Source organism: Aethalodelphis obliquidens, unplaced genomic scaffold (genome assembly GCF_003676395.1).
Source record: "Aethalodelphis obliquidens isolate GAN/ISIS:26980383/991018 unplaced genomic scaffold, ASM367639v1 scaffold38, whole genome shotgun sequence".
Lineage (NCBI taxonomy): Eukaryota > Metazoa > Chordata > Mammalia > Artiodactyla > Delphinidae > Aethalodelphis > Aethalodelphis obliquidens.
The window spans coordinates 11,008,417-11,034,906 of record NW_020837982.1 but is presented as its reverse complement, the minus strand read 5'-3'; the positions used below and the strand labels follow the sequence as shown (position 1 = coordinate 11,034,906).

The 26,490-nt window shown below is 45.6% G+C and overlaps 2 protein-coding genes across 6 annotated transcripts; one reads left to right on the top strand and one right to left on the bottom strand.

Moving 5' to 3' along the window:
• Window positions 1–1,883: 1,883 nt before the first annotated feature.
• On the bottom strand, window positions 1,884–24,678 carry CNTROB (centrobin, centriole duplication and spindle assembly protein). 5 transcript variants are annotated; one of them, XM_027130954.1, is made up of 19 exons: window positions 23,462–24,678; window positions 22,598–22,682; window positions 22,266–22,347; window positions 21,628–21,751; window positions 20,619–20,735; window positions 20,290–20,406; window positions 19,856–19,954; window positions 18,242–18,478; window positions 17,764–17,898; window positions 7,275–7,408; window positions 6,573–6,698; window positions 6,207–6,369; window positions 5,320–5,581; window positions 4,262–4,416; window positions 3,935–3,998; window positions 3,590–3,760; window positions 3,307–3,439; window positions 2,696–2,768; window positions 1,884–2,439 (listed from the first exon to the last, which is right to left on the bottom strand). In XM_027130954.1, exons 1-19 carry the CDS (start codon window positions 23,741–23,743, stop codon window positions 2,314–2,316), a joined length of 2,685 nt encoding a protein of 894 aa, XP_026986755.1. In that variant the 5' UTR covers window positions 23,744–24,678; the 3' UTR covers window positions 1,884–2,313. The 5 variants fall into 5 exon arrangements, with proteins under 5 accessions (XP_026986755.1, XP_026986753.1, XP_026986754.1 ...); XM_027130952.1 differs by having other exon boundaries at window positions 21,628–21,784; window positions 23,462–24,677; XM_027130953.1 differs by having other exon boundaries at window positions 21,628–21,784; window positions 23,471–24,676.
• Window positions 24,679–24,801: 123 nt separating this feature from the next.
• TRAPPC1 (trafficking protein particle complex subunit 1) lies at window positions 24,802–26,488 on the top strand. The gene is made up of 5 exons (XM_027130967.1): window positions 24,802–24,854; window positions 24,965–25,063; window positions 25,216–25,286; window positions 25,637–25,775; window positions 26,072–26,488. The coding sequence occupies exons 2-5, from the start codon at window positions 24,965–24,967 to the stop codon at window positions 26,198–26,200; spliced, it is 438 nt and encodes a 145-aa protein (XP_026986768.1). The 5' UTR covers window positions 24,802–24,854; the 3' UTR covers window positions 26,201–26,488.
• The last annotated feature ends 2 nt before the right edge of the window (window positions 26,489–26,490 follow it).

Here is a 26,490-nt window from a genome sequence, read left to right as displayed (position 1 = left end):
GTGGGCTTTTATGGAGCTTCCCAAATCTTTCATTTTTGTTTCTTCCCCTCTCAGAACATTCCCAAGATGATTATGGAGGAAGAAAGTGGGGGCTGCTTGACTGGGTTTTCTCCTGTTCCCCAGACTCCTTGCTGCTTTTCAGTGAAGAAATAGACTTTTAATGTGGGTACCTTTTTTAAAAAATCAAAGTTGTCTTACTGCAACTAGCTCACAAAATAGTTAAGTCAGCAACTGTGCCCTTTTCTGATTTTGTTCTGGGGAGCTGGGAAATATTCTCCACACCGTCCTTCACGTCAAGAAAAACGTAGGGGCATGTTGACTGAGGGTGGCAGGTTGGAATCCGAAAGATAATGAGGTAAGACTGGGCGTTCATTTTACCAGTTTTTAAAAATTGTATGAAACCGTTTCCTCCCAAAGACGGTAGTATGCCATCAATCACAGAGTTTGGTCAAATAATTCTAGGCACTTGAGACGAAAAATAGAAAAGCAAACGTTTCCATAGGTGGGTAAAGAGACTGGCCTTGAAAAGTCCCCTGAGCTGGTGCAACTCCTGTTTCTTTGCCAGGAGTCCTGAGCAGGACTGATGACAAGCTGTCCCCAGAGCCAGACAGGAGGGCCTGCACACCTGCTGCTCATGTTTTTTTTTTTATCTTCTCCTACTTTTCCCTCCCCCAGGAGCTAGAAAGTGACTTTTAGGTGGAAGGAAATACAGTGCTCCCTTGATATCTAGGGTAGGAGGTTGGTTCCAGGACCCCTGCAGATATCAACATCCACAGATCCTCGAGTCCTATATAAAAAACAACGAAGTGTTTGCATATAATCTATGCATATCCTTCCGTACGCTTTATTTTTAAAATATTTATTATTTATTTATTTACTCGGCTGTGCTGGGTCTTAGTTGCGGCACACGGGATCTTTGGTCCTTGTTGTGGCAGGCGGGATCTTTAGTTGCGGCTTGCGAACTCTTACTTGCGGCACGTGGGGTCTAGTTCCCCGACCAGGGATCAAACCCGGGCCCCCTGCACTGGAGTGCGGAGTTTTAGCCACTGGACCACCAAGGGAAGTCCCCATCCTCCCGTACACTTTAAATCATCTCTAGATTACTTATAATACCTCATACAATGTAAATACTATGTATCTAGTTATAAAAGCAATGTAAATGCTATGTAAATATTAGTTGCTGGTGTGCAGTAAATTCAAGTTTTGCTTTTTGAAACTGTCTGGAATTTTTTTTTCTCGAATATTTTTGATCCACAGGTGGCTGAGTGCACAGATGCAGAACCCGTGGGTATGGAGGGTTGACTATAAGATCTAAACATTTCTTAATATGAAACACCGTGTGAATCTATATCCTGTCAAGTCTATTCTGGAGCTAACCAAATAATTCAGGGCACATAGAAGGACCCCACCCTCCTCACAGAATCTAGTAAACTGTCCCTTCTAGGACCAGGCCCTAAGAATCACATCTACCATCATCCCCGCCCCGCACCATGCTCCAGAGTGGGAAAGCTGTGTGTGGGTCCCAAGGTACCAACCTTCAGTTTAATCTAAAGTGTACTACGGGTTTTTCTGCATTTGTACTATGAAGTTGGGGTCTTTCACACTATTGTCATTTTCTTCTCTAATATTGTTTCTCTTTGTTCATTTTGGTGAGTGTTAGGATGAAAGTTTTCACAATCATGGCTGTTTTTCCTTGCCAGTACTCTAGTCTTTTATACACGTTTCAAAGCCATAAGAGTGACGATTACAGCCATAACATGTGGCCTGGCTGGAGCAGAATCTGTCCATCAGAAACCTACTAGCACCATCTGAAAGAGTTAAATTATCTGCTCCTAAACACAAAACTGTCTCCCCCAAAATCAAATTTTTACTGAAACTCTCTATACAATAAATTATTCTTTTATTGAAAGTGTTTTTCTGATTAAGTAATATATACTTGTTTTAGAGCAGCTGGAAAATACAGAAATGTACAAAGAAGAAAATAAGAATCACCCATAATTCCACTACCGACCAGAGCTAATCACTCTGTGGGTTTTACTCTTGCAACACCAGGCTTTAGCTCACTAATGCTTCTGAAACCTAGCCACAGACTGTTTTCGTTCAAAGCACTCGTGTCTTTTTCCACAGAATATAAAATAGAAACATATAAAAAACATACTCAAATAGAACAATGAGGTTTCCTCACACAGTGGTTTCCTATAAATCCTCCATTTTCCAAATTCCTATGAGTCAGAGACTCTAATACAGACTACTGAGATTTATTAAAATAATAATAATAAAAATGAGAGACCAAAGAAGAGAAAGGCCAGGGACTTATCTCCAGATCCCCCCTCGACTCCTCACGCTACCAGGGGCAGGGTGCCCACTCTTCTTCCGAGCTGGAGGTCTTTCAGTCTTAGGGGCTGTAGCGAGGCGGCGAGGCAGAGCCTGGGAGGGGATCTGAGAGTTGAGGGAAAAGAGAAAAAAAAGTCAGTGTCGCGTCTTCTCAACCGCCCCCCTGCCACTGAGGAACGGCATCGTGCGTGGGGTGGGCCAGCGTCAGTCAGCAAAGGGGAAGGGCCACGCTACAGAAAACGGGACCCGGGATCGGAGGGGTCGGGCGACAGAGGACAGAGCCAGCTGGCGGGTGTGCAGAGGGCGAGGGATGAGCCAGTGAGAGCCCCCAGCCCCTTGCCCCCGCCCGACCTTCCCTCACCTCTTTCCGGGGCATGTCACCCAAGCGGGAGCCTGTGTTCCTTCTGGGGGCATTATCCCCTCGGCTGTCAGTCCTGCCATACAAATCAAGGGATGATGATGGGCAGCTGTTCCCCCGACTCTCCCCACATGGGGTGGAAGAACTACTCCCCAATTCTGTCTCTTAAGTATAAGAACAAACAAGACAGACCCAGGGATCAAATAGGAGGAAACATTGGTGGAATCAAATACTGAGTTATACTAGATTGTCACAATCCTAGGACTCTCTGAGCTGCAGGGTAAAGAGGAAAAAACTAAGGTAGAAAAACATCTACCTTAGTAGAAGAGATTTTTAGTAGAAGAGATTTTTTTTTTAAGAAGTGAAAAAAAAGTGATTTTTTTTTTAAGAAGTGAAAAAAAACCAAAAAACAGACAAACAGAAAAGTAGAGACAAAAGACAGGTGCGGAGGAGGGAGAGCTGGAGGAGACTCTGATCTCCATCTCACCCTCACTTCTTCCCCAGAAAAGGATGGAAGCTGCTACTCAAAGGACAACGCGCACACTCCACTCTTCCTGCCCACAATCCAGGTTCCATCCACCTAGTCCCTCCACCCTTCCCTCCCAGGCTGGTACCCGCTGTGTTCCAGCCTCTTCAGGTAAAGCAGCAGATCCTCGGCAGGCAGTGCCCCCCAGCCCCGAGCTTGGTACAGTCGTAACAGCTGGGACACCTCCATCAGCTGCCTCGAGGGTGCGAGCCCATCTCCACCTGAGAGACACATCAGTAATGGTTGTCATCCTAGGCCCTCCCCCAACCCTATCCCAACTCTCGGAGTCCAGACAGGCCTTCAGTTCCAGGTACCAGCTCCATGCCCGAGACCTACGCTTTTTATCTGCCGGGAAACCATGACCTGCTTACCTCTCTCTGGGCAGCCATCGCTGGAACCGCCGCTCTGTGAATGGGCTGAGGGAAGCTCATGGACCCGGAAAAGACCGGACGCCATGGCTAAGGGCACTTTAGTTTTATGGACCGGGGGTGGGAGGCGTGGCGCCTGAGGGGCTTCCTCCCAAGATGGGGCAGTCAGAGGACCTAGCAAAGGAAAGAGATTCAAATCAGGAAATGGGGCAAAATCCAAGGAATCCTGCCACCTTAGCCTTCGTGGGGCTTCGTCACTTTTGCCAGCTCCTAAAGGCCCATGCCTGGTAACCGGATCTCCCACCTCTTCCAGGCCTGGCCCCAACCTTCTTCAGGGGTGGTGCTCACCAGACTTAGGGGGCAGCAGGTCGTTGGAGGGGTTCTCGTTGCTCTGGGGCGCTGTCTCCAGCAGCTGTGGGGACAAGACAGTAAGGTTCCCTGAGGACCGCTGAAGAAAGAGACCTCAGTGTCTGAGGGAAGCAGCAACTGGAGAAGTAAGAGCTGGGGCTGGTCACCTAAGTTCCAGAAGGAACTACTGCAACTGGGAGAGGCAGAAGCTGGGACGAAGTCTTAGTCCTAAAAGGCGGATGAAGTCAGCATCCTAGTCTCCCCGAGTAGAAAGAGAAACTGAGGAGGGAGAGGAGAAAACAAGGTGGGACGGGTGGGCCCTCTTACCTGGTGCAAAAAATGCTTGAGGCCCTGCAGCTGGGAAGGGGGCGGCAGCCCTTGCTTCAGGAAGCCATCCCCGTCGGACCCAGGATCTTCCTCAGGGAATGGCCGCTCTGCCCTGTGATCGGGATGGAAGGTCCCAGCTGCAGAGAAGGCCTCAGCTGTAAAGTGAGACAGGGGCGTGTGCTGTAGGGGGGGGACTTCTCCACAAATCAGCTCACCACAGGCCTGGAAGGAAGGGGCCTATTAAATATAACAGGGGCAGCACAACCAGGAGAAGCTGGTCACGGTGGAAAACAGCCTGGAGAGGGAAGAACTGAAGGCAACTGAGAGTCGGCACAGCTGAATTCTAAGACAGAAGTGTAGCCAGAAGGGGAAAGCTACGGTACTCGGCTGCTGAATAAATAAATACCACCGCAGCACAGAATGGTTTACGATCAATAGACATGTTCCGGCTCATTCTTAATTCTGCCTGGGCTGTCACATTTACACCACACAGAGCACCGTCATCCCCACAAGACACAGCTGACTGAACCAGGCGTGGCCACCACTCAAGGTCAGCCGATCCAAGGGATGGTTACCAACTCATCAGATCGCCTCTCTTTAAACTGGACCTAAGAAACAGAGGCACCAATGTCTCTGTAAGGTCGTCTAGAGTCTTTCTGGAGTCAGTGTCGTGGCTGCTCAACTCACGTGCAAACCAAACTTGTGAGAGCAAGAACCTGAGGGAGAGAGAGGGCTGGTCGACCAAGAGGAAGAAGCAGATGCCGGGGGGGCAGAGTCCAGAGCCCACACGGGCCCCAAGAGATGAGGAACAGCTGCCCAGTTCCTGGCAGCACCCTGAACCAACTCCAGTTCTCATTAAGCACAGATACATCACATTTCCATAAGCCTCACTCCCTTTATTTGAACAAACTTGAGTGGATTTCTGCTCCTTGCAATTTATGGTCACTAAGTCATCTGGGAAACGAAATGCTCAAGTCCCAGACAGAAAGGAAGCTAGGTTAAGAGGGAGCCAATCCGTGTGGGTAAGGAGGACGCCAGTGACTTCTGTCCCCAGTCACCTGAGGATGAAGTGAGATCTGGCTTTGGCTCCAGGGGCTGGAAGGAATGCTGGCTCTGGAAAGTGGGGCCCAGCAGGAGGCTAAGATCTGGGGAGGGGCTGCAGAGAACAGGTGGCAGCACCCCAGGCGGCTCTTCCTGTGCTTCCCGGCTCTGCTGCAATACGGGCTTTAGGGCCACGGCCACGGGGGGCACAGTCCAGATGCTCCTCTCCCCCTTCTCCGGTTCCTGTGGCCCAGGGCTGGAGGGGCCGGCAGGAGGAACCTGGGCACAAGAGAGGGTGCGTTTAAAGAGATGAGACATGGCACAGACACTTTTTAATAAGATTACAAATTAGTACAACATCCTTAAAAGGAGGTTGGGGAACATTTATCAAATTACTATCAAATTTTAAAATGCTTATTTTTGAACTTACAATTCCATTTTTAGAAATTTTACAGATATACTTGCACAAAGACATATATTAATGATATTTTTTGCAGCACTGTTTGTAGAAGCAAAATATAGGAAACAACTTTAATGTCCACCAATAAGCACTTGGTTAAGTAAAAAGACACAAAACTGTGTACAGAAGGCTACTGTTTGGGGGCGGCACTCGAGACACCAGTAACAGCCGCTGCTCCTCGGGGGAGGAACCAGGAGACTGAGGTGCAGGGATGGGATGGAGATTACTTTTCACCATATATCTTTTTGAACAGTATGGATTTTTTTTTTTTTTTACCATGTGCATGTCATCATCTATTCCAAAAAAGATTTTAACTAATAATAAACATTTAATAATTAAAAGAAGGAAGTAGGAGATGCCAACATAGGGGTGAACTATGGACCGCCCTTGGGAGGGAGCTAGATTTCCAAAGAAGGGGTCCAAACACAATTCTGCGCAGCATACCGGGGGACTGGGTGGCAGGGCGGCGGTGCTGAGCAGGTGGCTTGCCTCCTCCCAGTGGGCCTGCAGCATGGCCTGCAGCCGCTCCAGCAGCTCCGCCCGCTGCTCCTGCAGCCGCTGTCTCCCACTCTGCAGCTCCCGCGCTCGCGCCTGCTCCCGGGCCAGTCTGAAGGCAAGACGCGAGAGGCCATGTCGGCCCTTTACAAAAGCAGGGACTCGGAGAATAGGAAGAGCCAGAAGGGAATATGGAACACGTGAAATTGTGAAAGGCGCTGGGGCCAGTGTGGGAGAGGCCAGGGCTACAGAGGAAGTGGCGCTTCACCACTCCCTCTGGGACTGCGGCCTAACAGGGAGACCAGGGGCCGGCACCTGAGCTCATAGTCCTGGGCCACCTGCTGCTGCCTCTCCTCCCGTTCTGCCATTTCCACCTTGAACTGAGCCAACTGAGTGGACAATTCCTGCTGGTGCTGTCCATTTAGCTCCTGCAGCTGCTTCCTGGGAGGACACAGGTGAGAAAAGAGGACTGAATCTTGAGACAGAAGAACTAATCAAATAAGAAAAAGCCAGAACGCGTGCACGTGAGAGCCAGCCAGCCCAGCCGTGGCACAGGCGCATTCAGGAAAGAGGACAGCTGGTATCTTAGGATGGGTTCCCCAGAAGCAGGGACTGAGATGAGGATTTATGGGAAAGTGGTTCATTTAAGAAGCATTTCTAGAAAGAAACTGGTAGGGGACTAGGGCTGAGGTGGGGAGGAGGCGCAATCCCCCAGGGCGGCTCTGGAAATGTTGCAGGTCGAAGCTCACCACTGTGCCCACCAGGGGCAAGGGAGCTGGAAACGTACATTCCTGTGGCCATCAGCTATTGGTTAAGTGCTACTTCCTATGGGGAGAAAATGGAAAATCCCCAAGCACGGCTGGCTCTCCCTGTGAACCTGAAGGCAGCTCTCCCACCGAGAGACTGACAGCAGCCAGTGCGTTGGAAGATGGTAAAGGGATCTGAGAGGGTCTGGACCGGGCCCCGACACCACCTGCTGCGGCTGGGGAGAGGCAGCAGCCAGTAAGCTCCACGTACCTGTGATGCTCCCTCAGGGAGGCTGCTTGACGCAGGCTGCTCTCCTGAGCCTGTGCCAGCCTCTCTGTCACCCGCTGCTCCAGCTGCACGGCCAGCTCCGACTCCATCTGGATCCGCTGGCTTTCAAACCGGGCCTGGGAGTAAGGGAAGGCAGGGTCATTGTCAGCTCGGTTCTATCTGGGCTTAGAAGAGGATGGAGGATATAAGGTAGACCAAAAAATCCACGTACCAACGTTACCTCATATGCCTAAGAGATAAAGAAACAAGAATTTTGCCACAAGGAGTGAAAGAGGATTCCTTTCCTTATTAAACCATGAGGTGCGCACACCTTATATGTACACAAAAGTAAAAATGACTTTGGACAATAGAAATATCTTTTTTTTGGACAAAAGAAAAGTTAGGTAGAACAATCAAATGTGTTACACGTGTCTGAGGTAACACATGCAATACTCCTGGTGGACCACCTGAAACCCAGGGAGCATTCAAAAAATGTCCGTGTTCCCTCCTCCTAAAGCAGAATCATTGTCTCTATTTTCTCACCTCATAATCCTTCTTCAACTCACTGAAATCTGACTTCCACTCATAGTCCTTCATGGCAAAGAACTTAATTTCTAAATCCCGCAGTGGTTATTTCTCAGTCTTTATCTTACGTGATCTCACTGCAACACCTGCCGCCTACATCAGTTTTTCCTTCTAAAACCATTTTCCCCTTCACTCCTGTGATACCACCAGCCACGTGATCTCATTCTACCCGACTGCTCTTCAGTCTCAGCTAAAACTGCTCCTCCTCCAACTGCCCATCAAGGCACAATGCTTCCTTGAGTTCTGTCTTCAATTTTCTTTTTGACCACAAGCTACCATTCTGGGTCACTGATGCTTTTACCTGTGTAGAGCAAATGTCTAGCATTTAGGCCATGTTTTTGGCCACCGTTTATACCTTAAAACACTTTCTAAATCTCTCTCTTTATCCTGGACCTTTCTTCTAAGCTTTAAGCCCATATACCAAGAGACCTACTGTATATGCCTCAAATAGAACACATCCAAAATTGAGCTCATTTGTTTTTCTACCCTCAAACCTTTTCCTATTATATTTCTTGCCTTAGTTAATGGCACCACTCTCCACTGAAACACCCAACCTATTTGAAACCTGGAGTTATTCTTGACTCCTCCCACATCTTTGCCCCTCCCACTAGTCATTTCATTCTATTCAATACTAACAGCTCTCTAATTTACCCTTCTGCTCACTACTACGCTAATTCAATATTACTTCAAGTCTAACTGATCTCCCTGCCTCTATTCTACCCTCCACCCTCTCTCATTCCGGCCCTAGTGGATCCTCTACTTTGTGCCTGAGTGAATATTCTAAAGCACAAAGACGCTCAATTTGTTTCCTTGTTTGAAATCCTTTAAATGTCCCTACTGTCTAAGGAATAAAGTTCTGGCTGCTGAAACTGGCTTATAGGGCCCTTTATGATCCCACTCATCTATCTCAGCTCTCCCAAATAGGTTCCAATCATACCAAACTCCTAACAGTTTCCTAAATTCTTTTTTTTAATTTAAAAAACTTGTGGTAAGAAACGCATAATACAAACTTACCTTCTTAACCATTTTTAAGTGTACAGTTAGGAAGTATTAACTATATTCATGTTGTTGTACAGATCTGTAGAAATGTTTCATCTTGTAAAACTGCAACTCTAGGGCTTCCCTGGTGGCGCAGTGGTTAAGAATACGCCTGCCAATGCAGGGGACATGAGTTTGAGCCCTGGTCTGGGAAGATCCCACGTGCCGCGGAGCAACTAAGCCTGCGCACCACAACTACTGAGCCTGCGAGACACAACTACTGAAGCCCACACGCCTAGAGTCCATGCTCCGCAACAAGAGAAGCCACCACAATGAGAAGCCCGTGCACTGCAACAAAGAGTAGGACCCGCTAGAGAAAGCCTGTGTGTAGCAACGAAGACCTAACACAGCCAAAAAATAAACAAATAAATAAAATTTAAAAAAAAAACCAACCTGAAACTCTATACTCACTGAACAACAACTCCCCATTTCTCCCTCCCCAGCCCCTAACATCACCGCTGTTTCTGTTTCCACGATTTTGACTACTCTAGATGCCTTGTTACCTAAATTCTTTTTTTTAGTTTCACGTGTACAACATAGTGATTCAATATTTTTATACCTTATAAAATAATCACTACCCTAAATTTTTTTAATGAAAAAACTTAATATATACTCCATCTGAGCCAGCAATTCCACTTTAAAGAATCTATCCTACAGAAAGGGTGCCAAAGATTTATGTACAATGATGTTGTTCACTGCAGCACTATTTTTTTTTTTTTTTTTTGGCCGCAACGTGTGGCTTGTGGGATCTTAGTTCCCCAACCAGGGATCGAACCCATGCCCCATGCAGTGGAAGCACAGAGTCCTAACCACTGGACCACCAGGGAATTCCCTGCAGCACTATTTTTAATAGTGAAAAAAACTGACGTCAGTGTAAATTTCTCATCAAAAGGAAAATGCTTAAATAAACTATGATTCATCCATTTATAGCAATATTATATAATTCTTAAAAATAACATCTATACATCTTAATTTAATTCTTAAAAATAACATACAATACATCTATATGTATTGACATGGAAAGATGTCTAAGATATATTATGAGGTAAAAACAACAAGTTGCAGCAAATGCATACACATTTTTTTAAAGCACCAGCCTAGAAACCCATATAGAAAGGTTCTAAAAGGACACAAAGTGATGCGGGAAGGGAAGGCAACCGTTTACTTCTGTAATATTTGAACTTGTATTACAGACAACTTTTACATCTTAAAAATATTTTTTAGAGTTCTCTGGGGAGAGATCCATGAGCCATCCTTGAGCCAAGAGATCCTTGAGCCATCCATGTAGAATTGACGACTCCTTTCTCTGTCTTTGATATTTACCTCTGATAAGTTAACTTTGAGAATTTAGACAGAAACTCAGTTTGACTTTAAAACTAGCTGACAAAACAAACAAACAAACATGAAATGAGGAAAAAATAATGAATCTAAAAGATGACAAGAAAGGAGAGGAAAATAAACACTGAATAAGCAGGACAAAATAAGATAAAGTTAAGACATGGATTCAGGTATGAATAAACTAATTAAATTAAATGAATTTAATGCTCCAGCCAAAAGGCAAATATATAAATGTTGAAAGTAAAAAAGTTAAAAAAATATTTCTCAGGGAAACTCTTATTTTTTTTAAAGACCAATATAGATCTATTAATATTAGGCAAGATTAGACTCTAAGGCAAAAAGCCTTGTAAGAGATAGAGTCATCTCATAAGGATAAAACACTCAATTTACCAGGAAAGATATAGCAATTTAAAAAATTATATGTATCTAATCATAACAGAGCCTCAAAATGTATAAAGCAAAAATTGACAGACTACAGGAGAAACACACAAATCCACACTCAGTGAGATTTTTAATAGAAAAAAAAATAAAAAGGGATATAATGACTTAAACAGCATAGTTAACAAACTAGACACATATACAAATAGACATATAAAACTTCACCAAACAACTATAAAATACATGTTTTTAAGCACACATGAAATATTTAGAAAACTTGACCATATATTAAGGGATAAGTCTCAACAATTTTCAAAGAATTTAAATAATAAAAATAGTATATTCTCTCATGATATCCACAAGAAACTCTCCAATGATGGGGGTGGGGACACGAAAAGAGAGGAAGCGGGGTGGGAAGGGGCAGAGAGAGAGAGAGGTGCAGACAGACAACAGACAAATGTAGCAAAATGTCAATTGATGAATCTAAGTGTATTCATTATACTTACTATTCAAGCAACATTTAAGACAGAAATATTTCAACACAAAAAGTTGGGTGGAACATACATAAATAAGTAATTTTTTAAAAGACCATGCTCTCTAATCACAAATATTTAAGCTATAAATCAATAATAAAAAGATAATTAGAAAACCCTATATGTTTGGAAATAACCCAGGAGATCAAAAAGTAATCATATTAATATTATCATATTAATATTAATATAATCATATTAATCAAACAATATTATTCAGGGGACTTCCCTGGTGGCGCAGTGGTTAAGACTCCTCGCTCCCAGTGCAGGGGGCCTGGGGTGGATCCCTGCTCAGGGAACTAGATTCCACATGCATGCCACAACTAAGGAGCCCACCTGCCACAACTAAGACCTGGCACAACCAAATAAATAAATATTTTTTTAAAGGAATATTATTCAGAACCAAACAATAAGGCAACTATCACATGGGACAAGTTGTAGGACGCACTTAAGTTAATACTTATGGAGGAACTTAGAAGAAGCAAGCATTCATCTTAAGATTTTTAAAAGAACAACAGAATAAAATCAAAGAAAATATAAGAAATGAAATAAGGTACAGACATTAATAAAATAGAAAAAAAATCAACAAAGCCGAAAGGTAATTTTCTGAAAATATATTTAATTAAATCATGAGTAAGATGGTTTTAAAAAGAGATGATGACAGAAATGACACAAATGAACAATATCTGGAATGAAAAAGTAGAAAAGATGCCAGGGACATTAAGATAAAATTATGAACAACTGTTAAGTCAATAGATTAGAAAATTTAGACTGAATAGATATATATAGATAAGAGAACACCAAAAATAATTCAAGAAGAAATAGAAAGCCTAAATATTTCTTTCATTTTTTTTAAAGGATTGTTTTTCTTTTTTTTTTTTTTAATGTGGACCATTCTTAAAGTCTTTATTGAATTTGTTACAATGTTGCTTCTGTATTATGTTTTGGGCCATGAGGCATGTGGGATCTTAGTTCCCTGACCAGGGATCGAACCCGCACCCCCTGCATTGGAAGGCGAAGTCTTAACCACTGGACCTCCAGGGAAGTCCCCCTAAATATTTCTAGAAACATTCAAGAAGCAAAATCAAGTCAAATACCAAGTATTCAAGAAATACATATTAAATCCAACCTTACAAACTATTTCAAAGTATAAGAAGAGAGGGAGTAGATCATGTTTCTAGTACTGGCAGATGGTTATTCAGAGTAACTGTTGTGCTGAACAAAAACAAACAAGTTGAATAAGATATTTTTAAAATATATGTATATACATGTATATCTCTTCCTAAAAAGTATCAAAGAGGTAATGAAACAGTATGGAATTACTAGGTCAAAGTAAAGGAAAAATGGGAGCCTAGCCAGGCTAGCAAGCACGGTAGATTAAAAAAAAAAAAAAGAAATCTTAAAAATAAATAAATAAACAAACAAATAAATAAAGAGACATGTACACTTTTTTTGACAGGAGGGAGTCCAGACATTTAAGAAAATCTGTTAGATCACAGGCTAATCACAGAGATAATGGAACAGAAATGTCAATTACCACACACAAGAAATACCATTTGCAAAAACCATTTGGAAAAGTCACTATACAAATAGACGGCTGCAGCTGTCAAAAGAAATCCCTGAGGAGGGAGAAAATATGATTTCCAGAGTTACTGCATTATAATACTCAAAATATACAGTTCTCAACAAAAGATTACAAAACATACCAAAAAAACCCATGAAAATATGACTCATTCAAAGGAAAAAGAGAATATAATAGGAACGCTTCCTGTGGAAGCCCAGACATTGGGATTACTAGTCAAAGACGTAAAATCAACAGTCTTAAATATGCTCAATGAGCTATTTAGACAATAAACTAAAGGAAATCAGAACAAAGTATGAACAAATAGGGGGTGTCAATAAAGAGATTTAAAGAGACTGAAATTATAAACAGGAACCAAACAGAAATTCTGGAGCTGAAAAGTACAACTGATGATATGAAAAATTCACTAGATACCACTATACATCTACTAGAATGGCCAAAATCCAGAACACTGACATGCCAAATGTTGGTGAGGATGTGGAACAACAGAAACGCTCATTCATTGCTGATGGGAATGCAAAATGGTACACTCACTGTGGAAGACACTATAGTGGTTTCTTACAAAACTAAACACGCCCTTACCATATGACCCAGCAACCACACTCCTTGGTATTTACCCAAAGGAGTTCACACAAAAAACCTGCACATGAATGTTTACAGAAGTTTTACTCATAACTGCCAACACTGGGACTTCCCTGGTGGTCCAGTGGCTAAGACTCTGTACTCCCAATGCAGGCGGCCCTGGTTCAATCCCTGCAGGGAAATAGACCCCACATGCTGCAATTCAGAGTTTGCATGCCGCAACTAAAAGATCCCACATGCTGCAACTAAAGATCCCGCAGGTGGCAACGAAGATCCCACGTGCCGCAACTAAAACCTGGCACAGCCAAATAAATAAATAAATAAACGCTTTAAAAAAACCCAACAAAACTGCCAACACTTACAAGCAACAAAGATGTGTAGGTGAAAAGATAAACTGACAATGGAATATTATTTACCACTAAAAAGAAGTGAGCTATCAAACCATGAAAAGACATGGAAAAAAATCATATCACTAAGTGAAAGAAGCCAATCTGAAAAGGCTACATACTATATGATTCCAACTATATTACATTCCAGAAAAGGCAAAAAACTATGGAGAAAGTAAAAGATCAGTGGTTGTCAGGGCTTAAAGGGAGGAAGCGATGAACAGTGAAACTAAGTATGATACTATAAAGGTGGATACATGTCATTATAAATTTGTCCAAACTCATATAATGTACAACAGCAGAGTGAACCTTAATGTAAACTATGGACTCTAGGTGATAATGATGTGTCAACTGTAACAAACGTACTACTCTGGTGGGAGATGTTGCTAATAGGGGAAGCTGTGGGGGGCTGCAGTTAGGAAGTATGTGGGAAATCTCTGTACCTTCCACTCAGTTTTGCTGTGAACCTGAAACTGCTCTAAAAAATAAAATCTATTTTAACTTTTTTTTTTTTTTTTTTAATTTTTATTTATTTATTTATTTTTGGCGGTACGTGGGCCTCTCACTGTTGTGGCCTCTCCCGTTGCGGAGCACAGGCCCCGGACGCACAGGCTCAGCGGCCGTGGCTCACGGGCCCAGCCGCTCCGCGGCATGTGGGATCTTCCCGGACCGGGGCACGAACCTGTGTCCCCTGCATCGGCAGGCGGACTCTCAACCACTGCGCCACCGGGGAAGCCCTTAACTTTTTTAAAAAATTAATTAATTAATTTATTTATGGCTGTGTTGGGTCTTCGTTTCTGTGCGAGGGCTTTCTCTAGTTGTGGCAAGCAGCGGTCACTCTTCATTGCAGCACGTGGGCCTCTCACTATCGCGGCCTCTCTTGTTGTGGAGCACAGGCTCCAGACGCGCAGGCCCAGTAACTGTGGCTCATGGGCCCAGTTGCTCTGCGGCATGTGGGATCTTCCCAGACCAGGGCGCAAACCCGCGTCCCCTGCATCAGCAGGCAGACTCCCAACCACGGCGCCACCAGGGAAGCCCTAAAATCTATTTTAAAAAAATCACTACAGGGGCTCAATGGCAGATGTCAGCAGGCAGAAGAAAGGATCAATGAACTTGAAGATAAGCAACTGAAATTATCCTGTCAGATGAGCAGAAAGAAAAAAAAATGAAGAAAAGTGAATAAAACCTGGGGACCTGTGGGACATCATCAAACATACCAACATATGCATTAGGGAAGTCAAGAGAAGGAGAGAAAAAATATCTGAAGAAATAATGGCCAAAAGCTTCCCAAATTTGATAAAATTCATAAATCTACACATCCCAGACACTCAACAATCTCTAAGCAGGATAAACTCAAAGAGATCCACACTGACACATTATTGTCACACTATCAAAAGCCAAAGAGGGAATCTTGAAAGCAACAAGAGAGAAGCAATTTGTCACTTACCAGGGAGCCTCAATAAGATTAATAGCTGACTTCTCCTAAGAAATCATGGAGGCCAGAAGGTAGTGGAATGACATGTTTTTTGGGGTTTTTTAAATTTATTTATTTTATTTATTTTTGGCTGCGTTGGGTCTTCGTTGCTGCGCACGGGCTTTCTCTAGTTGTGGCGAGTGGGGGTTACTCTTCGTTGCCGTGCAGGGGCTTCTCATTGCGGTGGCTTCTCTTGTTGAGGAGCATGGGCTCTAGACACATGGGCTTCAGTAGTTGGGGCATGTGGGCTCAGTAGTTGTGGCTCACAGGCTCTAGAGCACAGGCTCAGTAGTTGCGACGCGTGGGCTTAGTTGCTCCGCAGCATGTGCGATCTTCCCGAACCAGGGCTCGGACCCGTGTCCTCTGCATTGGCAGGCGGATTCTTAACCACTGTGCCACCAGGGAAGTCCCAACATGTTTTAAAGAAACACGACTGTCAACTAAGAATTCTATATGGGAAGGGCGAGGGGAATGTGAGGAAAATCCTTCAACAATGAAGGAGAAATTAAAACATTCCCTGATGGATAAAAGCTAAGGGTGATCATTACTAGTGGACCTGACCTACAAGAAATTCTAAAGGGAGTCCTTCAGGCCGAAATGAAATGAAATTAGACAGTAACTTGAAGCCATATGAAGAAATAAAGCCATATGAAGCAACTGATAAAGGTTGCTACATAGGCAAATATAAACCTATATTATTGTACTTCTGGTTTGTAACTCCTTTTTTCTAATATGATTTAAAAGGCAAAGGCATAAAACAATAATTACGAATCTGTAACAATAACAATATGAAGGGGGAGGGACAGAGACGCATAGGAACAGAGTATACGCTACTGAAACTAAAGTAGGTATTATCCAAACTAGGTTATTACTACTTTAAGATGTTAATTGTAATCCCAAGGTAACCATTCAGAAAATAACTTTAAAAATATACAGAAAAGGAAAGAGGAAAAGATAACAGTATACTACAAAAATATCAACAAACTATCAAAAAAAAAAAAAGGCAGTAATGGAGGAACTGAAGAACAAAAACATTTAAGACATAAAAAACCAAACAGCTAAATGGCAGAAGTCCTTCCTTATCAATAATTACTTTAAATGTAAACGGATTAAATGTTCCAATTAATAGGCAGGAATTGACATAATGGATTAAAAAAAAAAACACGATGCACCTATACATTGTCCACCAGAGACTCACTTTACAAAGACACAAAAAGGTTGAAAGTAAAAGGATGAAAAAAGATAGTCCATGCAAATAGTAAACAAAAAATGGGGTGGGGGCTATATTAATATCAGACAAAATAGATTTTAAGCAAAAAGGTTATATTAAGAAGATATAGCAGTTATAAATGTATGTGCACCTAATAGAGCCCCAAAATATATGAAGAAAAAAAATGACAGAATTGAAGGGAGAAAACAGACAGTTCTACAACCACAGCTGGAGACTTCAATACCCCACTTTCAATAATCGATGGAACAATAACGAAATGGAGGACATGAACAACACTAAAGCCAGGCGCTACTCTGGGATTTAACAGTCAATAGACAAAAATCATTGCCCTCATGCACCTTACAGAAAATAAACAAGATACACTATGGGGGAGGTGGAGTGGGGAAATGGGTGAAATTGGTGAAGGGGATCGAGAGGTACAAACCTCCACCTATAAAATAAATAAGTCACAGGGATATAATAATGCACAGCATAGGGAATATTCAATGATATTGTAATAACTTTGAATGGTGATAAATGGTAACTAGACTTATGGTAATCACTTTGTAACATATATAAAAATATCAAATCACTGTGTTGTACACCTGAAACGAATATAATATTGTAAGTCAACCATACTTCAATTTAAAAAAATTAAATACTAAGTAAAATAAATAAAAAGGTATACTATGTAGTATAGTAGGAGAAAAATTAAACAGGGAAGGGAAAAGGGATTGTCAGAGGTTGCAGATTTTACTCAGTGTGGTTGGGGAAGAACTCACTAGGTAAGATGACGTCTGAGTAAAGAGTAGTTCTCCTTACTCTGAATTCTTATTTATCATACTCCTTCGAAAATGTGCGTGCTAGACAAACTCCCCATCTATCTGGTGAGCTCCTTGTTGGCCGGGGCTATTGTGTTAGGACTATCCCAGCACAGAGCTTACATAGAAGGACCATTCGATAGGTTTACTGAATGCCCACATAGACACGCACAGCTAGCATCAGTTCAGGGGGTACAGCAGCGTATAAGTCGCTACTGAAGTTTTTACTAACGTCTTCACCCTTGGTCCTCCATGATAAATTAGTTTCCATGTGGTCAGCCCTCCAACTCAATGGGCCAGGTGAAAAGTAAGTGTGTTCTCTCAAACACTGGCCTCACTAACCCAGAAACTGGGTGTCTCCTTAAGTCAACCATTATAATAAGGAAAAAAGTCTCTCAGAAACTCATTAATGTGCCCTTAGCACACATTTTATGGATAAAAACAGAGGCCCATAAAGGTCAAAATTCTAGTTAGAAATGGGAGTGTTTGCCTGACTCCTGACAGTCACTCTGCCTCAGACCTACGTCTTCTCACCAGGAACTCTCCTCAAGAACCTCTGCCTCCTGACCTGCACCAGGCTCATCTCCAGCTGCAAGGCGTCTCTCTCTCTCCGAGCCGTGTCCAGCTCTCCTTCCAACCGCTGCACCTCAGACTGCACCAATGCCAGCTGCTGCTGGGCCTCCCGGGCTGCCTGGGCCTCCCTCTGGGTGTTCCCAAAAGAAAGAGAAATCAAACTTAAGTATGTACCTCATTGCCTGTCTCCCGGTTACCTCTGTTCCCCAATTCATCCTCCCGTACCCTAAAAACCAAGCTTCCTCTCTCCTCATATGTGACCTATTTCCTCATCTCTGTTGAATCTCACTCTTCGACCTTCCATGTATTTGATGCCCCCACCCCTTCCTGCAGGCCCTACACTCTCAATCTTCTCTCCCACATATAGTTCTTCCCTCTCCATCCCAGTCCACTACATCGCGTTTTCTGACATCCGTCTCATTCAATTATTTTGTCCTTCATCTGTTCCCCCATTCCCCAAGTGCCACTTTTACCTTCTCCCTTTCCAACTGAGCCTGGCTCTCCTCCTGCAGTGCCTGGTAGCATTCCTTAAGCTGATGCTCCTTCTGGGCCCAGGTCTGCCGTTCTTCTTCTAGGGCCACCTGAAGTGTCTCCAACTGTTGATGCTCACTGAGTTGCCCAGCCCGAGCCGCATCCCGTTCTTCCTGCAGGGCCCGACACCGCTGCTGTTCCAGCTCCAAGCTCAGGGTCAGAGCTTGCCTTTCCTCTTCCTATAGCCCCAGGAGAAAACCAAGATCCTTAGCATGCCCTCAAGAGACCAGCAATCTGCCCCCTTACCCCCATACAATGGGCCTGCTGAGAATTATATCCGTTAAAATACCATAGTTAACAAGCCCACAAGATTATATGGTAAATAAGAGCTTCTGTTCCAGAGTTGGGTAGATTTGCGTTCAAATCTCAGTTTGAATCCCAGCTCTGCATTTACTTTGTGTTCTGAGGCACACATCCTTATCTGTAAAGTGGGCATATTACAGTCTACCTTGTGAGGATTAAAGTTAAAAGCGTATGTAAAGAATTTAGCACAGTGTCTGGCATGTAGTAAGTACTCAATATACAATAGCTATCACCATCGTCATCAAAAGAAACTCCACAAAGACTAGAAAATCCAGCCTACAATCATGTACTAGCCAACCAGAAGCCACCAGCAGCGCTCTTGGATGTAGCCTGTTAGGAATATAAGTACCAGCATGCATGTAGCAAGCATGTGTCATGCATGCAAGAAATTCTAAACCTGGCTACTAACTCATATGGGTAATCTTATCATTTCAGCAATTAAAAACTTGAGTAAGTCTCATCCCATACCTTTTCTGGTCTGCCATGGACCAGGGTTCTCAAACCTGGCTGAACGAAATCACCTAGGAAATTTCTGAAAATATTTAGGCTCCCCAACCCCCCATATATCAAAACCTCTGGGAAAGGGTCAGAAATCTGTATTTAAAAATAATTATCCAGGGCTTGCCTGGTGGCGCAATGGCTGAGAGTCCGCCTGCCCATGCAGGGAACACGGGTTCGTGCCCCAGTCTGGGAAGATCCCACATGCCGCAGAGCGGCTGGGCCCGTGAGCCATGGCCGCTGAGCCTGCGCGTCCGGAGCCTGTGCTCCGCAACGGGAGAGGCCACCACAGTAAGATGCCCGCGTACCGCAAAAAAAACACAAAAAACAAAAAAACAAAACAAAACAAACAAACAAAATGATCCAAATGATTTTAATGAGGATACAATTTGCTGAGTCTCCAACACTTACTTGGTGGCAGAGCTTACTTTCTGTAGAGTATCTAGCAGAACTAGTGTTTTTGTTTTTTTAAAAAATCTTCTTTTATGTATGTATTTATTTATCTATTTGGCCATGCCAGCGAGGCATGTGGGATCTTAGTTCCCTGAGGAGGGATTGAACCTGTGCCCCCTGCAGTGGAAGCACAGAGTCTCAACCATTAGACCGCCAGGGAAGCCCCCAGAACTTGTGTTTTAAAGAACACACTTTGCCCTGGTGCAACTCAAATTATGAACTCCGACAATCCATCAAAAGCCCATAACCCTCTAGAAGTAATTAACAGCCTCTACTGGAGTTAACCCAGGAAGCATTCTCACCAGTGTCTCTCTTTCCCGTTGCTGCAGTCTGGCACCTTCCTGCTCACGATTCAGGGCCTCCATGGCCTCAGAAAGGCTTTGTTCCAGGCGGGTTACTGTCTTTCAAGGAGAGAGGAACACAGGATGGAGGAACTGAGGGGAATCCCTGTACTTCGAAAATCATTAACAACGTAAACTCTAAAAGCAAGAGTTAACTAAATGACTTGGGGGCCAGAGAGAAGACCACATGGCGTGAGGAAAGCTGAGAAGACATCAACCATGCAAGTCTGACAGCAGAAACACTGAAGGGAGAGGAAGCGAGGAGAACTGTCAGGCCTGCTATGGCAAGATTGAGGTCAATCTGTCAGGAACCCTGACTCCAGGGCTGTTTCTACCCTCTCCCATCCAGCCGTCACTGACCTACGTTCTAAAGCCCCATGACCCAGGTTGCACACCTCCTGCTGCTTGCTTCTAGTGAGTTCAGCTGCCTGGCGCTCCTCCTGGAGTCCCCGAAGCACCTCTGTCCGCTCAGCTTCATGCCGGTTCCAGCCCTCCACCACGCGGGCCAGGGTCTCAGGGAAGTCAGATAGAATTTCAAATAATTTTTTTGCCCTCTTTCTGCCCACAGGAGCAGGGTCAACAGCCACCTTCTCCCAGTGGTCAGTTAACCCACCACTTACCCCAGCTCCTAACATGAACAAAGAAATGTTGGTTGGCCTCCCCCTATTCACTATTCCTTGGTGCCCCCCATGGAGAGACCCACCGCATTCCGCTACCCTGGCACCTTGTCCAGTTGTTCAATCATGATGTCTTTCTTGCGGTCGGCAGTCACGGCCACAGCTAACTGTTGCTGAAGCTCTAGCACGCGGGTCTGCAGGCTCTGAATATGGCGCTCACAATGCTGGGAAGAAGGATGAGGAGTCTGGATGTTGCCATCCTTAGTTTGACCAAAGCTCCAAACTTTCCAGCTCCTCTACAGGGGAAATGGGCTGGAGACAGGGAGCCTGGGTCCCCAAAACAGAACAGGTTTGGGGAAGGAGAATCAGCAATGCTGGAGCCTAAGACCTCCAACACCTTCCTCTACCACCTCAGGAAGCAGGGGCTTAGTTTCCAGCCTCTTCCCTTTTCCAGATCTCCTGGGAAAAATTTCCATGAACCTTTTGGCAGGGGTGCAGCAGCACATGCTGCAAAGAGTGAGAAGTTACTCCTGCCCTAAGAAGCATATTGGACACAACGATTCAACATGGCAAGGATAAAGGGGAAAGCCTTTCATTCATGGCCAGGCAGTTTAAAATGGAGGAAGAGAAGGTTCCAAAAATGACAACACAACCAATAATTCTGACTCTTCCTCTGCCTTGTCCCTCTCTCTGCCCCCTTCAATAGGCTGAGGCTCACAGAAACAAAGCTCATTATATTGCTGGTAGCCTTGCACAAGCCAACAAAGTTTGTTGTTCATTCACCAAACATGCACAGGGTATTTCTATGTGTTCGGTATGTTCTAGGCTTTAGGAAGAAAGTGCTGAACAAGATAAGGCATGACCTGCATGGAGCTTAGGTTTTAGAGGGGGAACACAAACGAGATATATCAGACTTTGATAAACTACATGAAGGAAATAACAGAATGATCTGAGGGAATAATACCTGGAGGTGAGGTGTGCCATTCTAGCTAGGACGGTCAAAGAAGGCCTGCCTTCCAGCAGAGCCATTTGAGCAAAGTCCCAGCCTGCAGGCCCTTAACCTTCAGCCCCTTTTCTAATCTTTGCTGCTGTCAAAAGGAAGCCTTTATATCTCACCTTGCGACGGGTATGTTCTGAATCCAGTGCATCTCTCAGCCCCTGAAAATCCGGGGGATTGAGTGGGGGCCCTGACCGAAGGCTGGTGTAGCGGGGAAACAAGTCCTCCAGGGCTTGGGCTGAGCTAGATGGAGATAAGTCGCGCAGGGGCCGGGTGCTGAGCAAATCAGGTAGAGAATATTAGGGGTGGGAAAGCTTTTGAGATCCACTAGTCCAACTGTGACATTTTACAAATGAGGAAACTGAAACTCAGGGCAGGAGACTTGCCCAAAGTTACAAAGCTAGGTAGATAAGAGATAGAGCCATAGATAGCACGCAGGTTCTGTGATTCACTCTATAGTGCTCCTTCATCTATTCCACACTCCCTGCAGTACAAGTTTCAGCAGAAACAAACTAGCTCTTCTGCAGGAAGAAGGACTAGAAGTTGGGAGAGAGCCAGGTACTAAGCAGCAGATGCCCACGTTCCCAAAGGAGGAAAGGGGATAGAAGAAAGGAGAGAAAGGATGAAAACTGAAAGCTAAGTGACAAGCATCTTAGGTCCTTAAGAGATACAAAAGCAGTAAAGGGAGAACTAAACACTAGAACACTTGGCTTTCCAAGAAAGGAAGTCAGCTAGGAGAACCCCAAGGAAAACTCACTTAAGTAAGGTGGCTGTGCTGTCACTGTCAAAGGAGTCCTCTTCCCGTCTCTCTGAGCCGGCACCTGGAGTAGCGGACTCCTCTGTGGGCAGCCAGAGAGGCCCACAGCCAGGGTCAGGTAAGGACAGGAACAGGGACCACTTGAAGAAGAGGTCCTTCCTTTCTACTTCACCCACTCCTCCTGCCCTCTCCCAAAGAACGGGAACCTTTCCTCCAGAAATCTCTTATCTCCGAGGTCTAGGTCGCCTCCCCCCACACACCCTGCTTCCTTTCTCCACTTTTTCCCACCCCTTAAATCTAGGTTCTCCTTCACAGGGAAGGGGTTTACTCACGATAGGCCGTATCTCGTGAGGTTTGGAGCATGCTCTGGAGTTGACCCCGAACACTTTCCATCTCAAAGATATGCTTGGAACCATCCTAGAAAAAGCAACATGGAAATCAGATGCAATAATCCATGATCTACCTACTGTCAGGGCAGACGGCATCCAGTAGCCCCTAAGGCCCAAGAATTTTTACTCTCACACCTGGGAAAACAAGAAAAATAGGACTGACCTAGTAAGAAACTCAAATGTCTACAGAAGCCAGAGAGGTAATGTAAATGAATTAATTGGGCACCTTAAGACAAGAGTAGTGAGGATTCTTGCCAACTAGAGAGCAAACATCCTGTCTAAAGACTCTGTAGTCCATGGCTATCAGTTTTTCAAACTCTGGGCGGCCTAACCAGTCTGCAGATTGGTTATGATACTTGCTCTATCTGACACTATCTATAACATGTATAATTGATTAAACTGTGTTTTAATGATTTACATGCCAAATTTTGAACCATATGATCAAAATAGTTTTGAGCTGGAAGGATCTCAGCATATTTTCCTTAAGTCCCTAGTTCCCTCTTGGGATGAAGAAACGTTATCCTCACTCCCAGCACCCACATCCCAGTCAAAGCACAGCTACCTATCCCACATGTGTCTCTGAAGGAAAAAAAAAAAAAAAAAAGAGCTAGTAGTTTCACAACTTTCCAAATTATGGTGGCCCAGGCCACTCTCTCCCTCATAAACATTTGTTCCCAGGAACAAGCATGACTGACTGTGTAGTTAAAAGGAATTTGGAATCCAACAATAGGAGTTCAAGTCTCAGTAAAGCTATTTTTTTTTTTTACCACCCCCGATCCCAAGACCCTAGAGGTTTCCAAGACACACCTCCCTCACCTTCTTCTTCAAGTTGTTCTCCAATCCAACCGACAAGCTGTGACTCAGTTCTTGGGCCAAGCCATCTAACACCTCATGAGGAGGTGGGAAGGTGGCGGGCAAAAACAGCTGGGCTCGGGCTGTGCTCTCTGCCTGACGACTGAGGTGCAAAGAAGTATACAGCTGGGAGGTCACCTCAGAGGATGCTTGGTTCAGCCCAGGGGCTTCTGATGAATCACTCAGGAGATCCTTGGCCCGGAGAGGTGAACTGGGGCTGGTAGCTGATGTTGCCATGAGTACAGGGAAGAGACAACTGGAGACAGCAGAGCTGGGAACTCCTGGTTCTGCTTTAGGAGAGCACAGGGGGAAAGTACCCCGAGAAGGAAGATTTGGGAGAAAGGAGGAAGACTCCAAGTGAAGGATTCTTGTTGAATGAGGGCATGGAGCCTTTCTGGTTAGAGGAAAGGTTTCCAACGGTTCCAGAGGCCATGCGAGAGGGCAAAAGGATTTCTTTCCACAGCTCCTGGTAACAGTGGAAAAGGAGGGTGCAGCAAGGAGAGGGTGGGGACAGAAGACCTGCTGCAGTTCCTCTGGAGCACTGAAAGCTGCAGATCAACTTCTGGCACAGGCTATCACTGGTCAACTGAGCTCTTAAGTTTTCACACCCAGAACGTGCAAACTGAAACGGACCCAAATCCAAAAGAGGCCTAATTTCCGTCCAGCTGCCTTATTTGCCCCTCAACTGGCTGTGGTCTCAGAGGGGCAGGAACCTCATGCTCCCCACCTCCCCTCTCCTCCCACTGCACTCGTTCTACCCAGGGTCAACTCTCTAGTATATCCCCTCCGATCCCGCCTGTCAAGAAAGCCATAGCAAGGTCCCTAGAATCCCTCCCTCCCTACTATCCCCAAAGAAACTTGAACACTCAGTCACGCCTTCAGACGTCCCTAAAAAGTACGCCGCGCTCAAGCCTAGCCTGAGATCCCCTACCCCGACCACCCCGTTCCAACTACTCTCCACACCTCCAGTCCTCGGCCACGCAGTCGGCCAAGGTGGGGACAAGGGTCTGCCCCCTCCCCTAAGCCCCAGTTCGGCAACACCAAGACACCCTCCTTCTCGCGCCCTTCCCTACAATCAAAACCGTTGGCAGCCTCCCGCCCACAGTCCGCAGCCCCGCCTCGCTCGCCTCGATGACGTCACCACCCCAGGACACCTTGTTTTCAGCCGCTCTCACAGCTTCTGGAGCCGGAGAGCCTGGACGCGCGTGCGCGTATCCGACGGCCACGGATTGGCTGAGAGAGGTATAGGGGCGGGGTTATTTCTCTGCAGCTAGAGCGTGTAGACCCGGTGGGGCGGGGCTCCGCGGAAACCGGAAGTATCGAGTGACGGGCACTCGGAGAAGTTCCGGTGAGTTCGCGGGAGGGGTCCCCGTCTGGTTGGAGGGATCCCGGGCTAAGAACTGGAGCCTACGGGGTGTGGGCGGTCCCGGAGTGAGGCTCACATTCTCTGCCCTGCAGATGACTGTCCACAACCTGTACCTGTTTGACCGGAATGGAGTGTGTCTGCATTACAGCGAGTGGCACCGCAAGAAGCAAGCGGGGATCCCCAAGGAGGAGGTGACGAGAGGGCCCCGCGCAACCCGGGTGACCTCACATCTCCAAATGCACATTGTCCCAGTCCAGCTTCTTCTCTCCAAACCCTGGCTCCTTCCCACCCCAACCCTGGCTCCTTTAAAAACCGAGAACTAACTCTGCCCCTCTCCCTCCAGGAGTACAAGCTGATGTACGGGATGCTCTTCTCTATCCGCTCGTTTGTCAGCAAGATGTCCCCGCTAGACATGTACGCGTAGTCAGAGGGGTTGTTGAGGGAGGGAGGGAATTTGGGGGCGGGGGAAACTTTCTGGAGTGGAAGGGGCTTTGGCCCCCAGAGAGGGTAAGGAGACAGAGAAGAGAGGCTGAGTCCGGGGCGAGAGTGCAGTAGCTGGCAGGAGCGGCGGTGGGGAAGATCTGAAGGTAGAGAGGTTGGGCAACGGGGCTAAATTGAGGGGTGAAGATGGGAGGTGTCTTTAATCAACCAGGCTCCTACAAACGACATGTTTAGAGAAGAGGGAGTCAATCTAGAGGAGATCAGAAGAATCTCTTTGGGAGAGATTTCGCTTCTATTCCTTAACATCCTCCTCATCTCTGCAGGAAGGACGGCTTCCTGGCCTTCCAAACTAGCCGTTACAAACTCCATTACTACGAGACGCCCACTGGGATCAAGGTTGTCATGAACACTGACTTGGGCGTGGGACCCATCCGAGATGTGTTGCACCACATCTACAGTGCGGTCAGTGCCAGCCCCTCGGACCCTTCCGCCAAAGCTTCAACAGCCATGGCCACTTAGAGCCCCAAGACTCCTTCAGCTTCCCTGCCCTAATCCTACTGTATTGTATCTCTATTGAAGTCAGACTTCTTGGGACCCTTTAGGTCCTTATACACTCCCACCACCAGTTTCTCCCCAAGGAGGGTTTGCCTTCCAGCCCTTGATCGCTGTGCATTCACACACCCTTGAGGTTATAGTAGGTTTGGGGTTGAAAACAAGAAGTGTTCAAAGCCTGGCTCTAACACCCTCCCCCTCCACAGCTGTACGTGGAGCTGGTGGTGAAGAATCCCCTGTGCCCGCTGGGCCAAACTGTGCAAAGTGAGCTCTTCCGCTCCCGACTGGACTCCTACGTCCGCTCTCTGCCCTTCTTCTCCGCCCGGGCTGGCTGAAGGAAGCACTCTACCTCACCCCTCAGAAGAATCCTTGTCTATCTGGGGCCCTTTGTTTCACCTGAGGGCCCCTACTGGCAGCCCCACGGCCCCAGCTCCTCCATCCCCGTCAGGCCCCTTGGCAGCCCTCCCAGGGGAACAGCTTAAAAAGCCCTCCATGGTGCCCTTCCCATGACAGGAAGGAAGCCTACTGGAGTCTCTACACCTCCAAACCAGGCCCTCTCTCCAGTTTTATCCCCTACCTGACGCTGGGAGAGAAGTACAGAATAAACTTTTTATCACCCTCTGCG